This window comes from Spermophilus citellus (genome assembly GCF_964194105.1).
Source record: "Spermophilus citellus genome assembly, chromosome: 16".
Taxonomy (NCBI): domain Eukaryota; kingdom Metazoa; phylum Chordata; class Mammalia; order Rodentia; family Sciuridae; genus Spermophilus; species Spermophilus citellus.
Window position 1 is genome coordinate 79,231,856 of NC_138196.1, and position 24,463 is coordinate 79,256,318.

The 24,463-nt window shown below is 44.3% G+C and overlaps 1 protein-coding gene across 4 annotated transcripts in view; it reads left to right on the forward strand.

The window, feature by feature from the left end:
- The window catches only part of ELP3 (elongator acetyltransferase complex subunit 3), an 88,853-nt gene extending 65,430 nt beyond the window's left edge, over nucleotides 1-23,423 (forward strand). The window contains exon 15 of one of the 4 annotated variants that reach the window (XM_081268924.1): nucleotides 22,204-23,419. In XM_081268924.1, the coding sequence (XP_081125050.1) occupies nucleotides 22,204-22,280 (77 nt within the window). In that variant the 3' untranslated portion in view covers nucleotides 22,281-23,419. Of the gene's footprint in view, nucleotides 1-13,562; nucleotides 13,783-22,203 lie in introns of those variants that run through there. The other 3 variants (XM_081268925.1, XM_081268923.1, XM_081268922.1) reach the window with 3 other exon arrangements.
- Nucleotides 23,424-24,463: the final 1,040 nt, after the last annotated feature.

Here is a 24,463-nt window from a genome sequence, read left to right on the forward strand (position 1 = left end):
TCAAGAAAAATTTAAATCAGTGTGGAGATTATCAGTGTTGTTCAGAAAATTAAAATGGAGCCTCAGTTGTCAGTGTAAGATGGGTAAAAGCAGTGTTCTTGCTCCTTCAGTACTGTCCTCAGTGATTCATTCCTGGACAAGGACTCCGCTGTCTGGCAGGGCAGGGGAGGACAAACTTTTCCTCAACTGTCTTCGGTTCCCTGGCTGGATCTGAAATTCAACCAGCAAAGACAAATTAATAGGGGAAGAACATACAGATTTATATAGTGTAAATTTTGCAGAACACAGGAGCCTTCATAAGGAAATGAAGATCCAAAGAAATTATTAAGCCTGAGTTTTTATACTAGCTACTTGATATAGTGTTTTGATACTAGGTACTTGATTTAAATTGGAAAGTCATGGGGAAATGATTGGACAAGGGAGAATGAGCTAAAGGTAAGAAACAGGGGCAGGGGCACTTAGCAAGCCCTGTTCATTCAGAGGTAAGGATGCTCCTATTCCCCAGTTCAGGGAGGGCCTTAGCTCTGCTTCAGGGGAGAAGGGTAGGGGAAGGTCAGAGAGGCCTTCCTGTACCTGCTATTTTCTTATCTTTTTTCAGCTTAAAATTTTCAGTGTGCCAAATCACCTGTCTGGGGGTAGTGCATTCTGAACCTCATCAGGAACTTCCCTATTCCTTAACCAGGACATCAAGTACTGGGGAAAGGGGCATGAAAAGGAAATTCTGATGTGAATGCACACTCTTTCATTTCTACTCTTCAGTATTGTATCCCTACAGAAAGTGGCTGATTCATAGTAGGAGCCAAAATAGTGAAAGCCAGGATCAATATAGGTTATTTTTCCTCAGAGGTATTTTGTTTTCCCATCAGACTACCACATTCCAAAAGCTAACCACACTTTTGGAGAAAACAGTCTTTCTGAAAAAGAAATTTGAAATGAGGTTTAAAAAAAAAAATCAATGTTTTTGCCAATCATTAAATCAATACCCTTTCCCAGGTCTTAATGATTATAATTATGAAAATGTAATCATACAGGTTCACTTGGTCATTTAGTCTGGCTGTGACTTTTGGTATTATCCAAGTTAATAGAGCATTTCTTGCCATTTCTAGCTATGTATATGTTTCTCTGTTACCTTAATTACACAAAGAAGATGTCTAATTGAGGCTCACCTGATACTGATACCTGTAGTAAAAAGTGCTTACCTCTCAGCTATTTTACCTGTGGATAATACCAGGATAGGGCCACACTGACTGAACCCATTCTGCATGTGCATCTCTGTAGGGTTGATAACACCTGAAATTTCCATGAGTCTTTTTGCCAGAGCACCATCAGTGTTTTCATTAAAGAACTCTGGGACTTGACTGTGCTTAGCAATCACCTGGAAAGCTTATTGAAATGCAGATCCAGAATCCTTAGATCTGTGAGGACCTACGTTTCTGAGCACTCCTGAGTGATACCTCTGATCATTGTCTTCAGAATACATTTGAGTAGCAAGATTTTAGTGTTCGCTTCCACATGTCCTTCCCCAGTCATCACGTTGGGGGTGACTCTGTGACCCTGACAGCACTACACTACTTATAGGGAGCGACTGATACGCATTTGCATGATTTTCTGGTGTCTGTGGGAACCTAATCAGTTTTAAAGCTGAAGAGTGTCCATGTTCCATCACTGCTGGACATTATTTTATCTGTCTTCATGACATCTGTCTCTGAAATGTTTCAGGCCCCGGACTTGCCTGAGGTCACATCCAGTGGCTCATAAGAGCCTCAGATCGGTTTCTGCTTTTCCAAGCAGGGTGTCTTTCCGAGTGGAATTCAGCATCTGTCCTCTTTCCAGCTTTTTATCCAAATCTAAATGATAGCTCAGTTTTAAATCACCCTCATGGAGACTTTGTAAAATAACAAGAGGCCTCCGAGGTAACAGGAAAGAGCCTTCCCGTGTCAGCTAACACAGCAGCTCTGCTGCGTGCAGCTCAGGGGGTTTCTTTTGGCTGGTGGGATTCTAGGTGAAGAGCCCTGGAATGCCCACTTGGAACTCTAGTTCTTCCCAAAAAAGGACAAAGCAGGTGTCACTCTGGCCTGGGAGCCCCACCATTGATCCCTGTAGAGAACCACATCGGCCTTGACTCTTCTGTTTGACTCAAGCTCTGGTTATTCTTGTAGTGAAAACACCTAGAACTTCTGCTTTGTGGATATTGGGTTTAATTTCTCCAGTTTAGCAATATATTACTGTTCTGTTCAGGTTTCTCCTCAGACACCTGAGATGTCTATTGAGAACCTGAAGGAGTGTTTATTATGTACAGTGTTCTTTTTCTTTACATGTTTCTTTATTTTGATTTTGGTTCTTCTTATTTAAGAATAATTATGAGAAGTGAGTGTGTGTGTGTTTTAATTTGTGTAAAAAGTCAAGCAATTAGTCTCTGTATGTCAGTCCATATAATGAAAACCTCTTTATGATAGTACTGGTGTTTATGGGCTACATTATATTCACAGTGCCCCATTAGATTATAGCTAGCATACAAAAAGAGACAGTGATGGGGGTTGGGAGGAGCAGGGGGCCAGGATTCCATTCCTGCTTTGCCAGTGGCCCTCCTTGTGACCTAGGATAATTTTACTGGATCTCCATGGGCATTTATTTTCTTATTAAAAGCAAATGAATTAGGATATCTTGTACATTTCTACCTATCTAGAATTCTGTCCCTTAGAATCTTCACTTCTTTACTCCTCAACATGACCACTTAAGTTTTCCTGATTATGGTTTAAGTAGATTATTTTTCTGAGACATGTTAGAGGACCCTGAATTTCATCAGTAATGAATCTCAGTCCCATTGTAGGTCGGGCATTTGATGATGACAATGATGATGCTGAGGTCTCCCGTGGGTAGTTAATCCTGTCTGCAATTCATGGACATATATTAATGTTGGTCACAGCTGGTGACACTTTGTGACCTATTTGGCCTACATTTTTCTCTGACCTTGGCCTTAATTTGCAAATCATCCTTGTTCTGGTCTGCCAGCTTTCCTGTAAGACATATACAGTGGTGACCTAGATGTTCTCTCTTGGCATAACTGATAACTTGAGTAAAGAAGAGACAGAATCATTTATCATTTTGGTTACCTTGTCTGTAAAAGTACTGCACTATGTACAATTTTTTAAAATTGTGTTCAGATTCATTTTAATTTCCCTTCATCTTGCCAGAAGATTTTCTTAGTTTAGATTTATGACCTTTGGTTCTAACTCTAAACAATATTAACTGCACAGTAGATCTCATTTGAATCTCTAGTCAGAATGACTATATTCTTGCTTTCCCTGTTAAGAAACAAAATTGCTTTTTATCTGTATTACCTCAGGATATTTTATTTATACTGTATAATAAATGTAACTCAGTATATTTTACTTATTTATAGGTCTATACTGAATGTTTTATAGCTGATCATCTTTTAAAAAAAAAACCTAATAGTACTACCTTTAATCTGTATGAGAAAATTGAAAACTTCTGCATTTATCAAAGTCAAATGAAGTACTTCTTTAGAGGAGTTTTTTAGGTATATTCATTCTACATATAATTGTCTTAATAAACTGTTTTAAAGTTGACCATAATTTTTAAATGTGAATATTGTTAAATAAAACAAAAATGACATCAACATTGCTGCAGGTGTTAAGGGGCAAGCAGAGGCACGAAGGTGTGAGGTGCCCTGCTGCCTCTCAGGAGCGCCCAGGGGCTCTGGCTGGCTGGGTCTTCACCTTCAGAGGAAGACCAGTTTCTCCCTCCTTAGACTCCAGATGACTTCTCCACATGGGATTAATTTGCTTCAGACTAAGAAGATAATCTCTTCCTATTTGTAGAAATGGGTAAATCAGTGTCATAAGAACAATCAATTTGTAGAATAATGTATAAGCAGGAAATAACCATAAATTATTGCTGAGTGTCTAAGCAATTCTTCCCAATTCAGTCCAATGCTTTAATATCTCCTGCCCATTTACCCATGTGTCTTTATTCAACACACATCCATTTAAGATTAACAATTCGTATTTACTTAAAAACCATGTTTATCTGCTTGGATGATCTCATTCTTTCCTTCAGACCTGTCAAGATGAGGCAGTTTTTTTCTTCCCTCATGTATAGTGTGAGGTACAAGAATTATACTGTAGAAGCTAGCCACAACATTTAAAATGCCATCACTAATAATCACCATGGAAACTGGAGATCTCTTATGTCATACTCCCCATACCATTTCTAAAAGAGCAAATGTAACTGTCAATAGCCACTATTCAAAAAGCCATTTAACGCCCCCTACAGAATGAGTTTTTTGTTCTGGCAATTTTGGCTAGGTATCAGAGTCATGTCACTGTTTCATTTGCCGAGCTAATTGCTATGCAGTAAGATGAACAGCTATTCCCCAAGCTCCCCATACCTTCGTCATAAGCAGGATTCTATTTGTGTTCTTTCAAGTGGAAAATTAATATGGCCATTGGCCAAGAATTGTACAAGGTTGATAGATCACACAGTAATGGTGAGAAAGGAGGGAAACGTCTGAATGTTTAGTGACAGAAATCACTGAAGTCAGAAGCTGATAGCCATTTTGTTTAAATCTATTAAAAAGCCCAAGAACAAGGGAGGGGGGAAGAATTTAAATATAGGGTGATTAAACAAGTCACTATGGAGATGAGATCATTCTTAATCATGATACACAGTCATATGACCCTAAAGCTGTGCCTACAATTCCCAGTAGTCAAAAAATCAATGTGCTTATGCCTTATATAATCCAGTATGGCTTCCTACTGGATTAATGGTCTTGTTCCCCATAGCCACTGATTAATAAAATTATTGTGAACAGAACATAGCAGTTGTTTTGTTGCCTTACACTACAAGTGTCTTAGACTTACTTGCTGGACCCTAGAGACTTCTCCTGTATTCCAGGCCACTACACTTCTCCCTCAGTTTCAGGTGAAGGTTGTTTTATTCTTTGCATTATAGTCTAGTTGAAAGGAAGGGTACATTTGTAGCTAGGTCTGTCTGATAATGGACTCATAATCCTTACCAAAGTGCCTAGAAAAGCTTTTCTTCATTATGGCGTAGCTCTTTGCTAATGGACACAGGAAACCTGCCAAATGCAAACCAGTGTGTGCCACAGGCGTCTTGTGTTAATGTGGGACTTATCAGAAAGGACAGGGAAAGATTGTTTCCTCTTTTGTTCTCTCTCCTTCAGCTCTTTCAATAATTTGTCTTTTTATAAATTATCCCCTAAATGGCCCCTAATTAAATGTACATTTTCTGGATTATGTTCATTCCTTCCTTTCATTTTGGTGTTCTCAAAATAATCATACATATTTCTTTCTCAACACATGTTCCAATAAGACTTTTTAAAATCATTATTAGTATCTTTCTTTTTAAAAACAATAGATACAACATAAAGATGATACTACAAGATCTGTATTAATTTCAGCATCATTATTAATCAGACTGGCATTGATAGTGGAGAATGCGACTTTGCTAGATAACAAGTTAGCTAGATATTTGCTAATTGATGTCTGTGTTGTGGCTCCACATGGAGACATTGTTGCATGTCTCCTCTCAGGAATCCTTATTCCCTGGTTGACACTTATTCATTTATAGGTGAATCAGGTACCAGTTTGTAGTACTTTGCATGTCAAATGCATTAAACCATTCCTCACTTGGCATCACATGATGCTATTAATTAGCACACGTTTTGAGTATTCTTGAATAGGCCACCAGTGAGTTTTTGCTACTTGATCTTGTAGGCATCTGAATTTTTCATGACACTTCCTTGGCGAAAGCTAGTGATATCAATTTGTAGTGGCCTGTCAGAACCTGAAGAACAGCCTTTGGCAAGTGCTGCTGCTGATTCCCAATCCATGCAGTCTAGCCTTCTTCTGTTTCAGAAATATGTACCTGAAAGTCTCAAAGGCTAGCCTTGCTCTCCTAGACTTTCTCTCCCCTATTCTTGTTCCTCTTTGCTTATGAATATTGGAATGATGGTTTTGAGCTTTAGCCTAGGAGAAACAGGGCACATCACGTGGTCTCTGATAACATTCCTGCAAAGTCTGGGAGCTTAAAGATAAATGATTGCCACTTTTATGAAGTTGGACACTTCACAGACTTCTCTGAGTAAGGAAGCCCCTCTTCAAAGGTGGCCTTTCCTGCATACCTGTCCATCAGGAAGTTTGTTTTAATGGCTTGCTGCCATGCTCCTCACTGCTGCATAACTCTCCTAGGAATAGTACTGTCCTATTCTCTAAACACTTGACATTGTCTTAACCCATTTAGTTTCATAAAGGCATTTCATATTAGATCCTGTAGAAGCAGGAATTTGACAGATTCTTCCCCTTTAGGTGAGCAGGTAATATTAAATCATGCTTAAAATATTGGTGCTACTTCCATAGCAGCCTTCAAGATGGTGACTTTATAGAGCCTTTAAGTTTAGAGATTTCAATATCAACAGGTCATACAAGGGAATTTTTAACTCGGGCATTCTGGCTTAAACTGTTGGATTTAGGATTTTAGATTATGGCCATTGGATAATTTCCTTATGCATCCCACCTGAGCTTCTCTGAGCAGCTGGTTATCTAGATTGTCCATCCCTTAGAAATGTTCAGTATGGGGCTGGGGATGTGGCTCAAGCAGTAGCGCACTCGCCTGGCATGCATGCGGCCCAGGTTCAATCCTCAGCACCACATACAAACAAAGATGTTGTAACTGCCGAAAACTGAAAAATAAATATTAAAAAAAAGAAAAAGAAATATTCAGTATGACAGCCCAAGAAGCCCCACATCTGTACCCTGTGTAGTCCATTGCTTTTTATTGTGTATTACACCAGTTACTGGTTATTTTAGTTATGTATTGGTGTATAATGTACCACCCCAAAATTTAGAGCCTTCAAATAGCAACCCATTTGTGTGTGTGTGCTTGCACACTTAATAACTCTTATAGAGAGATTCAGCAAGGCGTGAAAGAGATGGTTCCTCTGTGTCCCATGTAGTTGAGGGTCTCAGCTGGTGTGGCTTAGGAAAAACACTTTGATTCTTTTTGACTTGTCTTCTCTACTCTAATACCAAAGAAAAAGTATCCTTCCTCTTTGGAAGAATTGATATTAATTCTTTTGTAATTGTTTAATAGAATTTACCAGTAAAGCCATTTGATCATGGCCCCTTTTTTGGTTGGAAAAGTTTTGATTGCTGATTTAGTCTCTACTTGTTATAGTCTATTTAGACTTTCTGTTTCTTCTAGAGTCAGTTTTTATAGTTGGTTTCTGGGAATTTGTTCAGAACACTAGGTAATCCAATGTGTTAAGTTTACAGAGTTCGTAATAGTCTCTTAGGATTCTTTTTATTTCTGTAAAGTCAAATAGTACAGCCCTCTCTTTGATTTCTATTTTAGCAGTAAGTTTCTTTTTTGGTTTTGGGAGGCCAACCTAAGATAAGGGCTTGCCAGTTTCATTAAGAAGGAACTTTTTATTTTTTTTACTTTCTCTGTTGTTTTTCTACTCTGTGTTTATAACTAACCTGTATTAATGCCTTCCTTCTGCTAGCTTTGGTTTAGTTTATTATTTTTCTAGTTCCTTGAGGTATAGGGTAGGTTACTGATTTGAGACTTTTTTTCTTTCAACATAAGCATTTATAGCCATAAATTTCTCCCTGAGCACTTCTTTTGCTTCATTTCTTAAGTTTTGGAATGTGTTTTTCTCGTCATTTGTTCAAAATGTTTTCCTCATGATGTCTTCTTTGGCTATTTAAGAGTGTATTTAATTTTCACATGTGTATGAGTTTTTCACCTTTCCATCTGTTGATTTCTAGTTTCATTCCATTGTGATTGGAAAAGGTACTTTGTCTGGTTTCAGTCTTTTTAAATTTGTTGAAACTCTTTTTATGGACTGACATATGATCTGTCCTGGAGAACGAACGCCCTCTGTGCACTTGTGAAAGATGTGTGTTCTGCTGTTGATGGTGGCATGCTCTGCATAGTAGGCAAGCACTCTGCTCCAGTGCATCTCTGTCCCTCTCCCTTTGTTATTGTCACTGATTATATACCTACGTGTCCATTAACATAGATTTATAATCTCTGAGTTTATCATGCTTGGGATTTGCTAAGCTTCTTGAACATATAGATTTATGTCTTTTATGTTTTCAATCATTTCTTTACTGTTTTTTCCTACATCTTATGCCTCATCTTCCCCGATACTCCAATGATGCATATGTTGGTATCCTTGATGGTGACCCACTGGTCCCTGGGGTTTCTGCTTCTCAGAGTAGATCAGTTCAATTGCATTATCCTTAGGTGTAATGATTCTGCCTTCTGGCTACTCATAACTGCCGTCAAAAGCCCTCTAGTGAATTTTTTCTTTTTAGCTATTTTAACTCTCTACTCTAGAATTTCTATTTGGTTTCTTGTTATAATCCCTTTATTAACATTCTCTCTTTGTTCATACAGTGTTTCCCTATTATCATTTAGTTCTTTGTCCATGGTTTCCTTTAGCTCCTGGAGCATTAATATAGTTGACTTAATGTGTTTGGTAATTTCAAAGTCCGAGGAATAGTCAAATTCTTTTCTCTTGTGAATGAGTCAAGTTCTTTGTATGCTTTATAATTTATTGTTGAGAACTGGACATTTTAGTATATAATATGCTAATTCTGGAAATCAGATTTTTTTGCATTCATCCATTTGTATAGTGCCTTTTCCAAACTATTTTTGCAGTGCCTATATTCTTTGTATGCGTGGTCACTGAAATGTCTTTTCTTATCTCTGTGATCAGCCTGTGACCTAAGAGGGATTTCCTTAAATATCTGTATCCAACAATAAGGGTATATGTCTATTCAGATCTTCCAGTAGACCTTACCAGGGAAGCCAGTGCAGCCAGAGGGGTCCAAAACAAAAACTTTTTCACTGGTTCCTCCAAACTGAACAAAATGCACAGCCTGGGGGATTTCTGCCCACCCTTGTCCCAGGCAGCTGCCCAAGAAGCACAGGCTGCAATCCCTGTGGCTGTGATGGGGCCAAGGAGTGGGATGGTAGGTGGTTGTGCACTCTGCTCTCTGACCCCACTTCAGCAGCCTCTCTCTTCTCCAACCACACCTCTAGTAAGTTATACGTGTTTCAGCGGGCTCCAGCATTCCAGAATAGTTGTTTCTCTACTGACTGGTTGTTTCAGTGGAGGAACTCACCTCAGAAAACTCCTACTTTGCCATTTTTTCCTCTTTTTTAGGGTGTGGTTCCTGAGGGTTGAGCCAGGGGCCCTTTGCCACTGAGCTATTTGCCCAGCCCTTTTTGTTTTTTATTTTAAGAAAGGATCTCATTGAATTCCCAACACTGGTATCAAACTTGATCCTCCTACCTCAGTCTCCCAAGTCATTGGGATTATAGGAGAGTGCCACTGCTGCCTGCCCCATTTTTCCTCTTAAAGTCTGTATTTAAAGGGATGATCAGTAGAAAGATCTCTCTTCCTACCAGGCTGTAAGATAGCACAGATTTTAACTTCTCGGAGACACCCTAGGTATTTGGGCCATGGGCACAGTAGTGAGAATGATCTGTGCCACAGCACACATCCTGCACTGGTGACAACAGGGCCACTCCTCTTGTGAGACAGACGACAGTGGACCTCCACCTTAGACTCCCTGATAAGAGGAGCGCTGTCAGATGACCCACCGCATCACCCGCCTGCAAGTCACTGCCATGGCTTCTGTTAGATCCCCTATAGCTCCTTTATAAGTTATCTGCCTTTTCATTGTTGTTGTTCATTTTTACTCTGCTGTTGTCTTGATATAGCCCTTTCAAAATGCACAGGGGAATCTTTAGGCCGCTGGGTAGCAGACTTCTTTGAGATGCACTGTACATATCCAAGGTGGTAGAGAATGATCTGTTGGTGACTTGTATAACCAGTAGCTTTGAAGAGCCAAGATTGCCTGTGGGTAACCTTTATCATCCTTGTAAGTTTGTGGGGTTTTTTTAACAGAACAGGAAAAAAGATTTAGGGTCTCTGAGTTAATTGGTTCATTTTTAAACATTCAGAACAAAACCTTTCCCCAACTTTTATATCAGTGTGCGTTGTTGAACAATAAAATATTGCCGTCCTTCCAGGAGATCAATGAGATGTAATAAACTCTCGATTCAATAGCAAATAAATGAAACTAATGAATATATTTCCTTGTATTAATGCTGCTAGGCATATATCACTCAATAAATAGTTGATTAATTGAACCAAAAGTAATTAAAATAGTTTCTATAATTTGTTTTTATTCCACTAAATTTTTTTATAAAACAATTGTGAATCATCATTTAAATCTTTTGTGTCTAATAAAAAATCAGATTTACGTTTCAAAGGATAGATTTAGCACATTTTTTCTCTCTCTTTTCAAGTTAGGCAGTGGGAGTATAATGTGGGCTGAATTTGAATTTGGCCCACTAACACCTGTCTAGTGATAAGGGGCGGTCTGGTGTCCTAGCAAAGAAATTGTCAAGAACAGGAGCATACCTCCGGCTGTCTCACTCCCTTTCCTGTGTCAGCACAAGAATGTCTGAATTGTGAGGCCCAAGTTTTTCTTTTCTTGAGGAATTCCAGGAGGTAAAACTTCTCAGTTTCCAGTAAATACTTGATCAAACTTTCTTTGTTATTTCTTCCTGTGTTAAATTACATTTACAATTCTCTGTTCCTTCTTTGTCCATTTGGAATCACAACCCAAATCTCTTTTGTTTGTTTTTCTATAGGTATGAAAGATTGATTTATTTCCCATTTAAACAAGGACTCACATATCTGAAATTACTTACTTTTGCCCTTTTTTTTTTTCATTTTTTTCCTATAAACTACATAAGACAGGAAAGTCTATAAACATTAAACAGTGAATTGTTTGGCCACGCCTGTGTTTAGGCCACCAGGCCACTGTAATGATGACCTTACGCCCAGTAATTGATAAGCAGTAGATAGTTAACTTCTTAACAGTGCCATAGGCTGGGAAGTCCGAGATCAAGGCACCGTCAGGCTGGGCATCTGGTGAGGGCCTTTCCTCAGGGATGGCTCCTTCTGTGAGTCCTCACAAAGGGCAGTAGGAGTGCTAATCCCACTCACAGGACTGTGCACTTGACCAGTCACTTCCCAAAGGCCCTACCTCTGTGCCAATGGAGCAGAGCTCATTAGCTCTGGAGTGCGCAAGTCAGACTGCAGCTCTGTAACCCCACGCAGATCAAGAGCAGCCAGCATCCCAGCAGCACCCTGTGGCCCTTCCAATCATGATTCTCCCCCCTTTTGCCTTCCTTTCCTCCAGTCTCCTCTAACTTCTTTGGTATTTTCTTTTGCCTTTATTTTCACTACTTAATCATGTATCCCTTAGATATATAGTTAAAGTTTTTAATTTTAGATAAGTAGAATCATTTTAGTGCAGTTTTTATTTCTGCTACTTTTTCTCAGCGCCGTTGTAAGACTGAGTCCCTCTGTATGCTTAGTTCTTCATTTTCACTGATAATGGAGGATCCTGTTATGCACGTGTCCCACAATTTGTCCTACTCTTATTGGATATTTGGGTAGTTCCTAGTTTAAGCTTATGAATATTCTTGGGTATATATTTGGGACATATAGACATACATTTCTGTGGAATATGTGTCCAGAAATAGGATTGCTGGAGTTTAGGAGCACATTGTTCAGCTGGAAGTTTCTGCCAAGCAGCTTCTCTCTCACCAGGGCTGTATGGCTTCAGCTAGAGCAATCTGGTGAGTATTAGGGGTGTTCCTTTGCAGTTCTGATTTGCCCCTGAAGACTGCCTCCTCGTGTTTTCATGGGCCATTAGGTGGCCTCTCAAGTTCCCCCTTGTGTGAGTGTGGCTGTGACAGTTTTCCTAAAGTCCACAAGTACTAATTTAGTAATATTCTGCTGGTAGCAAATTATTCCCGTTTTGATTGAATAAAAATGTCATTATTTTGCTTCATTCTTAAAAGAAGTTTTCTGTAGGGAATTCTGGAATTACAGTTGTTTTTATTTCACACCTTGAATCTATGTCCTGTTTTCTGGCTTTTAATAATGCAGGTCACAGTTACAAAGCCCTGTCTTTGAGGACATTCCTCAGGATGTTCCGATGACTTTCATTTCAGACTGTCCTTGTTCATGCTGGTTAAGCCCCCTGTGGCCTAGGTGTGGATCTCCCTTCTTGAGCCCTTAGGCTTCTTTAATCAGTGGGTTGATTTTTTTTTTCTTCTTCTTCTTCTTAAGCAGTTTTGGGTAGTTTTCAGCCTCTAGTTCATAACACACAGGCTCCTCTCCTCCACTCTTCCGGGGCTCCAGCTGTGCCATCCTCTATGTCCCGTCCCGTCCCCTCCCCTCCGTGGTGTTCTCCATGCTGTGCCGTGACTGCCCAGACTCACCTTCCGTTTGCCTGTTCAGCTGTGTCTGATCTGCCAGTGCCTCTGTCCTACTTACCTTTAAACTCCCTGGTTTGGGCTGTCTTTTCCAACTCTGCCACGTCTTGTTTGGTGGTCTCATTGTTTTTAACATTCTTAAATTCAGCCTCCTATGAACATAGCGAGCACTGCCCTTTTGCAGTCTGTGTCCAACGGTTTCTATCTGATGTCCACACTCTGTGGTTTCTTGCCATGTCTTATCTCAAAGTACCTCATCTTCTTTTACAATTTTCTGAGCATTTTACATGAGAATTTGCTGCAGGGATACTTTGGGACCTAGATGTGTTGGTCCCTCCTAGGGAGGGACTCTTCTTTCTTTATTACACCCCTAAGCATGCTGTTTGGCCAGGACCAAGGCTTTTGGTCTCTGTAGGTCATCGGGATGACCCCACAGCAGTCCCACCCCAGCTTCAAATGGAGCTCTTCAGAGTACACCTGGGAGGTCTTGGTCTGTCCCCGCTCAGAATTCAGACCTCCGTTCTTTTACCTCTTGAGCCTCTAAAGCAACTCTGCCCCTCAGTGCCTCTCTGCCTCCCAGGGCATGGTGTTGCATTGGTTCTCTGCTCTGGTGACCACATTACTCCTGGCCAGGCCGCTTGTCCCCATCCAGCCTGCATGGGTCTCCCACCCTTCCTGGATTGGCAAAGCTGCTGAGGCAGAAGAGCCTCCACTCCCTGCTGGAAGCTCACATTCTCTCCTTCTCAGCCTGATAATTAATAAATGTTGAATCTTTGATGATTTTTAGTGGACACATTGTAAATTCTGCCCACATACTGTCATTGTCAGCAGCTGGAGGGCTGGTTAACCCGACAACCATTAAGTCTCCCCAGTCAAGCCCAAGTCATCTTTTCTATAAGCTTAAATCCTCCGGCGTTCCTGCCCTTTCTCTAGTATCTAGTTTCTATCATTTCACCTTCTTTGTTACAAAGACATTCCCCCTAAACCTAAATTGTAGTTCTTATGATTTTTAAAATGGTTACCTCAGTTTATCCAGGCGTTCCTGGAAAGGATGTCCCTTCCCAGCAGTTGTCGTTTGTAAGCCGCATCTATTGGTAAGGTTTCTTATTGCCTGTGTGTGTTATCTGACCCTTCTTAGGATTTATTCTTCTGTTTCTTACTGATCTCTGTTATTGAAATCAAAGTAAGGTCACTGTCTGTTTCTCTAGTGATTTGTCAAAGGACATTGAAAAACCAGACACAAACACAGAACGTTAAGGTGATCAAGGCAAGCTGAAGTGCTTCCGTACTGCACCAGGAGAGTGCTTTACCCATGGCAGACTCCACTTGGAGAGCAGCAGGGGGGAAGTCCGATGGGCAGGCCACAAAGGCTGGTCCTGAACTGCAGTTCTTCGCTTCCTGGCAGTGCTCACTGAAGTTCTCACTCCTGCTGGATGGTGATCCCAGCCTCTCTAGGTTTTAAATAAGGTGGTATGTATAGAGTGCCTACTCTACTCTGCTGTGCCTGGTGTGCATTTAAGTGCTCAGAAGGGTTCTTTCCCTCCTAGTTTTATACCTTATAGTCACTCAGCTATTACGTTCTTTTTTCTTTTTTTTTTTTTAGTTGTAGTTCAACACAATACTTTTATTTCGCTTATTTATTTTTATGTGGTGCTGAGGATCAAACCCAGGGTCTCGCACATGTGAGGCAAGCGCTCTACCACTGAGCCACAATCCCAGCCCCCTACCTTTTTTTTTAAATGGAGTTAGAATCACAAGCTTAGCAGCATTTAGGTTCATTTCCTACTCTTGATTTATTTTCTCTTTTAAAGGAAAAGTGTTCACCTTCAATGTTCTGAGACTTCAGTGTTGAATTTATCCCCTTAATAGTAAAAGCTGTGGTAACTTAGAGGAGCAGTCGACTTCCACCCGTTCGTTGGTTGTTTGCTCGCTCCCTTCCTTGACATTTTCTTTCTAAAACAGAATCAGAGCAGAACTTGAGCAAACACTGGATTCACTCCATTCTGCCTTTGGTTCACCTTTGTAAGCTTCATGAACCCTCCGCCCCTCCCCCCCCACCCACACTCTTAAAAAGCTCTGAGCAACCTGGAATCCACAGCCTGCTTCCTCAGCAGGGCCTGAGGCTGTTGGCAGAGGCATCTTTCCCGATTTCCTTTGTTCTTCCTTTCTTACAGTCGGGGAAAGCCGGTGTCCTGAGCTGAGTGCTTGCTTGTAGGGAGAGGGAATCGGAAAGCAGAGGTGTTCTTTCCCCTTGAGGGGCTTGAGTCTCAAGGACATTCATTTCAGAAAAGAGATTCTGTCCCTCTTGGGCTCCTTCAGGCTGGAGCTCCTGAGAGGCCAGCAGATCTTGGCAGCCAGTCTCACAGATCAGCAGTGGGAAGGGACCCTCCCCAAGCTAAGCAGTGCTTCATCCCATCCAGCGGCAAGCCGTGTCCTCTGCCTTTAATTAACTCCTTCCCTGTGTCTGCATTCAGTCCAGGTTGGGGGACACCGCTGGAGCTGTTTTATTAGCTTAATTTGCAATATATACAGGAAAGTCTGTTCACACGAAAGCATTTATTTTCTTCTCCCGAAAGAGGTGAGAGTCCTGGGCAGAGGCAGATGTCAGAGAGGAGACCTGAGAGGCTGGTCACTACAGCCAAATCTCAGAGTATCACTCTGGACACTTCCAGGGTGTTCTTTTTCCACTTGTTTTGTCATCATCATAGCTGGTTAAGCGGTGAAGATAAAAACGTATCTCCTGCCTAAGAACAGGAAGAAGCCCCCAGCACAGGGTGGACCGCCTGTCCTCCAGGACCCCCAGGTCTCCTTGTTCTCCCACAGCAAGTGTGTGGACTGCGCCCTCGTCCCACCCTTCATGTCTGATGACAACTGAAGGCTCTGCAGCAGGGCTCCCCGAGGCCCACCACACGGTTGGTTCCTGCTCATTCGCAGCCCACGGATGTGGTAGCATCCCACACAGGCCATGGACGGGTGGAGCGCGGCCACCACCCTCTGCCTGTTCCTATTCTCAGGGGAGGCGGCAGCAGCCAGGCTGAGGGCTGGGAGACAGAGACAGCCCGCGCACGTCAGTCCAGGAGGTTGGCTGACGTCAGCTCTGAAGGGTAATTGCTTTTCCTTGGCTGACTAACAAAAGGAAAGTTACCGTGACGGAGGACTTTCTAGGAGCCTCCAAAGCACGGAGGGGCGATGAGAGCAGAGCGAGGCATCGCCCACCAGGTGATGGCATGTTCCCTTCTAAGCTGGTGTCACACCAGCCGCACAAAGAAACAGATGTGGGGATTATTTTTGGTTCATTGTTTAGGTGAGAAGAGGTCAGGGCCCAGACTGGCTAGAGGTCAAGCTTCCTCCCCAGAACACATCAGCTTCTCAGAGCCCCAAGGTGGCTTTTCATCTCAGGCCGCTGCGTTTACTGAAAACAAAGACGAGCTCGGCAGATGCAGGCACTTTTCTTTGAGAAAGGCCGATGGCAAGGCCTGGGTGCCTCTCCCTGGGTTGGTAACATTTCCTAGGCAAAAGCAGAGGTCCAGGGAGCCTTGAGGCTCAGCTGGATGTTACAGAGAAGTGTTTGGATGTGCCCCAATAAAGCAGTTCTTGGAACCACTTGCCGCAGTCAGGGCCCTCTTGGTGGTTGGGCTTGTCCAGGGCTGTCTGGTCATGTGTTGGAGGTAAGAACTGCTGTCTGACTCGGCAGCTGTCTGGTGGGCAGCACAGGGGTGGCGTGGTTCTGAAAGGAAGGCTCTCTGCCCAACTGCACATGTTCATTCTGAAAATATCATCTTGATTTGACAAAAGACGGATGAAAGAGCCAAATTAAATAGATCTCCAGGGACTGAGCTGATCAGGACCAAAGGAAGCTTCAGATATGTTCTGTGACACCACTTAGGATGCAGTGGCCAGGGCTGAGGCTGGGTGCAGGCAGGGGCCCCAGTATACTCTTGTCCTCTACTCTTGTATGTTTGAGACTCCAGAATAAGTCTTTTTTAAAAATCCACAGAAAATAGCATCTGTTCTGTGAAATTAGAATAAAAATATTAAAAGCCAGAGATATTTCTGAAAGATTTGGGTACAGTTTTGTTTTGTTTTTTTCTTTTGCTTCACTGGGGATTGAACCAGGTCCTCACACATCCTCAGCAAGCGCTCTGCCCCTGAGCTGCATCCCCAGCCCTGGGGTGGTTTTTATTAGATAGAGATAATAGTGCTAAATCAGAAAACTGCTTTTACGTCTCTTGGCTAACAAGGTAGGAGTTTGTCAGGTTAGGGAGCCCCACCCTTTGTGCCTTAGGTATGGAGTCCTTCCCACGACGACCCAGCACCTTAGGTAGAGACGTTTTTTAATATGTCCTCCAGGAGCACATTTCTCTGTGTGTCCACAACATAAAAATAACTAGCATGTAATGGGTCTGCAGACAGTTCCCACGTCTTGGTTGTGTGCCAGACGCTGCAGTAAGTCTGATGATAGAAGCTATTGACTGAAGAGCTGACCTTCTGTGAGGAGAGGTGCACAGGCAGGTGGAGCAGGGCGAGGTGACTGGGCAACAGAACCGAGATTACAGTGGCTGGGGGTTGTCCAGGGCTGTCTGGTAGTGTCCACGGTGGGGATCGGAGGACAAGTGGAGTGTGTCGGGGCAGCGCTAAACGAGCAGCAGCCACACCGAGACAGCAGCTTTGTGACTTTGTGCCTGGTTTTCTAGCCATGGACTAAAATGTAGTGAAGGTCCATTTTGGCAGGCACCAAAGCCGAAAAGTTGGTCCGTGAAAGACCTCGTGTTTCAGACTAAGGAATTGGAGCTTTTTCTTGGGACAGGCCTTTAGCAATTCTAAACTGGAAAATAGTGCGGTCAGAATTTTCACCCTTGACTCTGATTTCTATTTTATTGGTGACTTAGCCTCGTGACCAAAACCCAGCTCCTGGTTTCCCTCCCCTCCTTAACCTCCCTTTCCTGTCCTCAAGTTTATGTCAGTTACAAAGAAAAGATTCTTCTCAAAATGACTGCTATGGTTTGGCTGTTTTACATGTGCCCCTCAAAGGCTCCTGTGTTGGAAGTGTGGTCCCCAAGATGTTGATGTGGGAACATGGAACCTGTGAGAGGAGAGGCCTCGGGTCATTGTGTGCTCTGCCTTTGGAAGGATTAGTGTGGTTCTGAAGTGGGACCCCCAAGTTAGATCTTGAGAAAAAAGTTGTTATAAAAAGAGCAAGTTCTCCCCACCGCCCCCCAGCACCTTGTCTGGTAATGAGATTGCCCATTCTGACATAAGCTTCTGCCTCTGCGCTGACATCCACCATAGTGTGACACAGCCAAGAAGGTCCTCACCAAAAAACTCACTGTTTTCGAACCTGTAAAACAGTGAGCAAAATAAATTTCTTTTTTTATAAAGTCAGCCTGCCTCTGCTATTTCATTATGATAATGAATAATGAACTAATAACCTGGTTTAAACTCAACGTGATTGCATGTCGAAGGCATTGTGCTGAGTGAAATAAGCCAGTCACCAAAGGGAGAGCACTGCACCACTCCACTCCTGACGCCCTGGAGTCGTTCATAGAGACAGGGAGGAGAATGGTGATGGGCAAGGGCTGGGGGTATCTCGTGGATGCAGTTTCAGTTTTCTAGGATGACAAAGTTCCAGAACTGGGGAGTGGCCATGGTTGTGCAGTGTGAATGTATGTAATGCCACTGGATTGTACTTTTAAGTAGTTAAAATGATGATTTTATGTATATTTTATCACAATAAAAAACACCACAAAATAGGCCTTATACCAAATAGAAAAACATTATTTCATGACAATCCTACAGGTGGAGCAGCTTTGGGATTGGTTAATTCAGGGTTCAGCAGTGTCAAAAAGCCAAACTGCCTCCATGTTCTCTCTGCCACCTCTGCATATGCCCTTTATCCCCTGTTAAGACAGCTGTCCCAACCAGAAATTACTGCCAAGGGAGCGTCCAGGAGAAGAGACCATCGCTCCCTGCGTCTCTCCCTGAGAGCTAAGCAGGATTCCCAGAGCCACGCAGTACTTGGCATCTGCACTTGGGTGGCTCCCAGCCGTTTCACATGTCCCATGACTAAAACCCAGCTCCTGGTTTCCCTCCCCTTCTTCTTCCCAGTCTTCCCAATTCAACAGATGGCAACTCCTCTGTCTCCAGCCGCTTCCTTTACTTGGGCTAAACCCCTTGGAGTCCTCTTAGACCCCTACATGCATCCACAGGTTCTTTTACCTGTGTCTTTAAAACGTCTCTCTGACTCCAGCTCCCTTTCACCACTGTGACAATGCCTGGGCCACTGTCCCCTCTCACATGGATTATCGCGGTCACCTCCTAACTGGCCTTCCTGTTTCTGCCCTTGGTTGCTCGTGTTGTGCCTACCATGTGCTGGGTTTTGCCCAGGCACCAGCAGTTCTGCATTCAACAAAGTAAAATCCCTCCCACAGGAGCTTCTCCTCTGTTCTCTAAGCTGCAGTTACAGGGACCCCTTTCCAATGGAAGTCCATCAGGTAGCTCTGTTGATCCTTTTTGTACTTAGTCAAGCATAGAACTTGCAATTCTCGTGATTTAGAAGAAACTAGAGTCCGCTTGGAACCACCCAACTTCAGTTTCTGGCTGGTAGGATTCCAGACATGGGAGTACCGCAACGCATGACTCGGGCACTGTGCACCGCACCACGACTATTCTGGTGACAGCATCTTGAGTGCCACCTCTCGATCGGCTCCTTCTTGCCTCTTTTTGCCAGTTCTCTGAATAGAGTGAGCTCTCTGAGCACATTGACTGAAATGCCTATTAAGAGGGTGTGCCCCTCCAGAGGAATTCTTGATTGAGGTGTAACACACGTGGAATGAGTGTGAAATTTGAAGTCAACCGCTTGATCCATACCATGTGTGCATGTCACCACTACTCAGGTCAATATCACGTTGTCAACACCTTGAAAGGCTCTCCTGAACCAGCCTGTGCCAACTTTTAAATGAGACCACTCTCTGGAGAGACTTCTGTAACTATAAAATCAGTTTTGTCTGGGTCTGATCTTTGTGCAAAGTGGCTTGTTGTTTTTTGTTTGTTTGTTTGTTTTGTTTTGTACCAGGGATTGAATTTAGGGGCACTCAACCACTGAACCCACCCCAGCCCTATTTTGTATTTTATTTAGACACAGGATCTCACTGCGTTGCTTAACACCTCGCTTTTGCTGAGGCTAGCTTTGAACTTGTGATCCTCCTGCCTCCCCAGCTGCTGGGATTACAGGTGTGCGCCACTGTGCCCAGCAAGCAGAGTGTTTGGTGTCTGGTTTCTTTCACCCACAGTTAGTTCTATATTCATTGCATAGAGCAGTAGCTCCTCTTCCGTCACTCCTTCAGGTTCCCTGAGTGAATCTACCAGGTGATCCCTCTACTTCCCATGAAGGAGGGTCACTTCTTGTCGGCGCATGTCTTCTGTTGGGACACAGCATTTCTCTTTTCGCTGGAGATGTGATTGCTGGGGAGAGGGTGTGCCTGGGGCCTAGAACTCGAGGAGATACTGCAAAGGAGGACGCACGGTGCGCCAGTCCCAGGGCTCTGGGTCTTCCCGATTATTCACTGAGCCTGGGCTGTCCCATGCCCACTGCGGTCCATGTTCTCTCCCTTGGTCTGCACCCGGCCACGTGCAAGCAGCACTGATGGTGACACAGAAGGTGGAAGTGTGCAGGTGGAGCGGAGTGATCTTGGCTGAAAGGCCGTTCCCTGCTGTCCCTGGTGCCGTTCTGTTGCCTCCATCATGTCGGCTTCAGGCCCACTTTCTTTACCTTTCTTCAAATTTTCCTGAAATTTAAATTTTGAAGTCGTGGTGGGAAATCGTACTCCTGAATACAGACTGTTTGGATTCAAGATTCCGATAGACTTGAGAAAGCTGACCGGGGACTGGTTTCCTGCAAAACCCTCTGCCTTCCATTTGATCTGTTGGGTAAATGTTTACTGGGCACAACACTGATCGTTGGGAGCACAGTGACGAGCAGATCCCTGCAGCCCGGCACGGGAGGGCACCTGTGCTCCAGAGCCACAGACTGGCCATAGCGGCACAGTGGGCTGGGGCGGGGGTGGGCAGCAGTGTCAGGAACGTGGTCCACAGGGAGCTGAGGAGAGCGTGAGCAGAGACTGGAAGCTGGAGAAAGCCTGGCTGGCGCAGAGGGGTTGGAGACTGAACTCCAGCTCGACTGGAGCACAGTGGGGAAGGCGCAGGGGTGGGAGGTGGTGCCCAGAGCACTCTGGGATAACAGCAAGCAGCCAGCGCTCACTGGCTCTGGACTAGGGCTGGTTCCTCTCAGTTTCCTCCTCAGAGCACCAGAGACACAGGTACCAGCTCAGCAGGGAAGAGGTGGAGGCTCAGGGAGGGGAGTAACCACGTCTCCAAAGTGGCAGGTCTGGGTCTCGGACCAGGGTCCGTGTCAGCAAGCGCCTTCTCGTAAGCCCCTGTGCCCGGCGTGGAAGCCAGCTCTGCCCTGCAAGTTCAGCTTCTCAGGTGCAGTCCCATTTTTGTTTTAGAAGCACTGTTTAAGGTAGTATTTTTCAAACATGGATCATATACAGATCCCTTTTAAAGGAAAACAAATTCCTGGGACTGGTGGTATTGGCTTAAATCAGTTAATGTTCCTTAAATACCAGGGCATAGTAGGAAACATGTAACTGGCCTCTGTCCCCCTCCTGACGCAACTTCTAAAGCCCTTGGAATTTCCATTGTTCTGATGGGGCAGCTCTTAGTGGGCTCCTTGATGGGTGGTCACCAGAAAGATCAAACTGGGCTTAGAAGCTTGGAACCTTCAGCAAGGGGGAGGGGAGAGAGGCTGGAAATTGAGTTAATAATTGATCCTGCCTACAAGACAAAGCCTCCATAAAATCCCCAAGACTGGGACCAGAGGGTTTTCTACCTTGGCAAACACATCCATGTGCCGGGAAGGTGGCACCTGCTGACTTCACAGACAGAAGCTCCAGGACCCTTTCAGACCTTGCCCCATGCACCTCATCCACCTGTTCTTCTGTATCCTTTGTCACATCCTTTAACCAGTAAACATCAAGTAAATGCTTCCCAAATTCTCTGAGCTATTATAGCAAAGCCTCTCATCAGATGGGGTTGTGGAAACCCCAATTTGTAGCCAGGTTGAACAGAACTCACCTGCTAGACCCACTATTCACAAGGGAGGTCTGTGCCTGGGGGCAGTCTTGTGGAGCTGAGCTCTTAACCACGGGCTCTGTGCTCAGCATAGTCAGCACTGGAGTTGAGTCAACTTGTAGGACGCCCAGCTGGTGTCCACGGAGAGTCAGGAATCACTTGGTGTGGGAACCCACTTCCTCCCCACAAGCCACATTTCCGTGCACCAGCGCATCCCAGCAACCCACTCTCTTGTGACCACCTCTCTCCTCTTTGCAGTTCTGACACCAACCTAGGTGAGCAGGCGCACCATTGCCACCTATGTGGCAGGCCCCCTATATGGTCTCCTACATGGAGACCCCATTTTCCCACCTCTCCTCGCTTCCGGGAAACTGTGGCATCCTCAGGCTTCCTCACACACCACATCTCCCTCCTTATTTACCAGAACACCTAAAGCAGTGCCCTGCCCCCAGAGTTGCCAGCGCGCGTGCAGCCACAGACCCCAGCATGTGTTAGCAGTCAGGGAGGAGGCTGGCTGCTCTGTGGGCAGCAGTTTCTCTATTTGCATACAGCTTGAATTCAGTGTAATAAAAATGTTCCAAGCTTGTTAAAACCGAGATCTGCCTGGAGTAGTTTGGTCTGTGAATGGAGTGGGAGGGGAGGCTGAGGACACAGTTGCTGACTTTCGAGTGTTACTAAAGTTGTGCTGATTTCACGCTGTTTACTTCGGTTTTTCTGCAGGGGTTGGCACCAGGAATTACTATAGAAAGATTGGCTACAGATTACAAGGCCCATATATGGTAAAGATGCTCAAATAATGGCTGCACCAGTCCACCTTGATGCCGTCTGCTCCCTGGCAGAAGACGGAGAAGCAGGAGTTCTTGAAAATTCAGCAGAGAGGCTGAGCAAAGCCCATGGACCTACACTGTCCCCTGGCAAGGAGCTTCACCCTCATCCTGTGGCTGCAGAGACTGGAAACTGCTTTCAGAGCCGGGGCCAGATGTCTGCTGACCGAGCCCCGCAGCAGTCATCTCCTGTGTGTCCCCAAGAAGTCACTTCAGTTTTTGAGGCTTAAATCATTTATCCAATTTCTGCATTCTGCATGAGGCCTGCAAGTGACCTGTTTGGCTCAGACACAGTGACAAAAGTATATCAACTCATTTGAAGAGCATAACTTGTGAAATAAGACTCGTGACTGTCATTTGAAGAGCAGCCTCCGGAGTAGTTATTTATATACTCCAGGGACAGAAGTCAGGTTGGACATATGAAAACGGTCAGACTTAAACCTCTGGCCTTTAGCTACATATGCATTTGCCCACAAGTTAAGAAAATGACCTTTTGTTTTCATGGAAATCATTCTGGTCACTGTGCTGAGTTTTGAAATGAGACTGTGGCTCGTGATGATATTCACATTCTCAGACGACCCTGAGCCTGTCGTCACAGAGCCTCTTTTTCACAGTCGTGATTGTCTGTTCTTCCCACACCCATGACGGCTGCAGACAGTGGGGGCAGCCCCAGGTGTGGTTCCAGAAAGTGTTGGCCTGTCCAATTGTCTGTCCTGATGGACAGTCCATCCTGCATGGTCAGAGGCTGTGTGGCTCTAAATCAGGACCTGCCTGCAATCTCAGAAACCTGTCAGTTCTCTAAGAAGGATGTTGGCTTGTGTTAAGTCGAGAAAGCAAAAAAAAAAAAAAAAAAGCCTGAAAATAGGTCCTTAGCAAAAAATGGGGGAAAGATTGGATTTTTTTCAAAGGTTTGTCTTATAAAGCTGCCTCTAAACTTCCAGGTAATCTGTGAAGGAGGCCTGACTCAGCGGGTCAGCTCCTAATTGAGAGCTTGGCTCCCCAAGACCCCGTGGCTCCTGTGCCACTTGCAAAGGTTTGTTTAATGGAATTGATTCCTCTAAAAGGTCTGAAAATAAAGTCTTTAACATACAAAGAAATCCTGTGGGGTCTTTTTCCTCTCCCTTTAAATGCAGTGACATTTGTCATGAATTTATAGGTTTCAGTTTCCAGCCTGTGACACTGTTCATTTCCTCCTGGGTGCTGTTTGCCATTTCATTAAGCTGCTTGGAGACGAGTGGCAGTGGCTTTCCTGCGGGTCTTCTGAGGCTCTGCTGCTTTCTGTGAGTGTAGTTGAGGGAATTTAGCTACTTCTCAGTGATGGGTTTTTCCCCTATAAAAATAAAACTATTAAACTAATAAAGCGTAGCCCACGCTGACTGTCACACACACATCTCAGGAGCCTGGAACATGCTGGGCCAGCAGGCAGGGCCAAGGCCTGCCCCTTGCAGCGGGCCCCAAAGAACACAAGAATCTCTGGGCCTCCACTTCTCATCCCCTGTTTTCCCAAATGGACCTAAATGTACAGTGAACCAGAAAGCCCTTTTTGAAACTGGCAAAGGCAAGCCCAGCCCGTGTCATGCTCATTTTAAAAGATGACAACTTGGAACAAGATCTTAAAACCAAATTGCTGAAGAGCTCACTCCTTTGTGGTGGCGCTGGGCCCTGGTGAACCCTGATTTTCCCCTCTGGGCTCAGAGGACACTTCTCAGGTGGCCTCCGCCTTCCTTGGCAGGAGTCTTCGTGGCTGTGCACAGCGGCAGCAGAGAAGCTCCAGCTTCCGGGACTGCCAGGACATTTCCTGGGGGGCACTTTGTGCTGCTGCTGCCTGGCCAGTCTAGCCCTCCTGAGCCCTGTGCTGTTCAGCCTCAGGCAGCCCGTGACAGTCATCCGATGGGCCTGATCCTTGGGCAAAGCAGCAAAGCTGCGGCTTGTTTCTGATGTGCAGTGATGACATCCCAGCAGCCACCCACAGCAAGTCAGGAAGTTGTGCTTTCAGTGCAAGTTTGAGCTAAGTCACCGAAGACTTGTTTTTAAAAAATCAAGCCATATCAAAAACAGTCAGATAGGTTTAGATAGAAAATGAAACGCCTGGCATGCGTGCGGCCCGGGTTCGATCCTCAGCACCACATACAAAGATGTTGTGTCCACCGAAAACT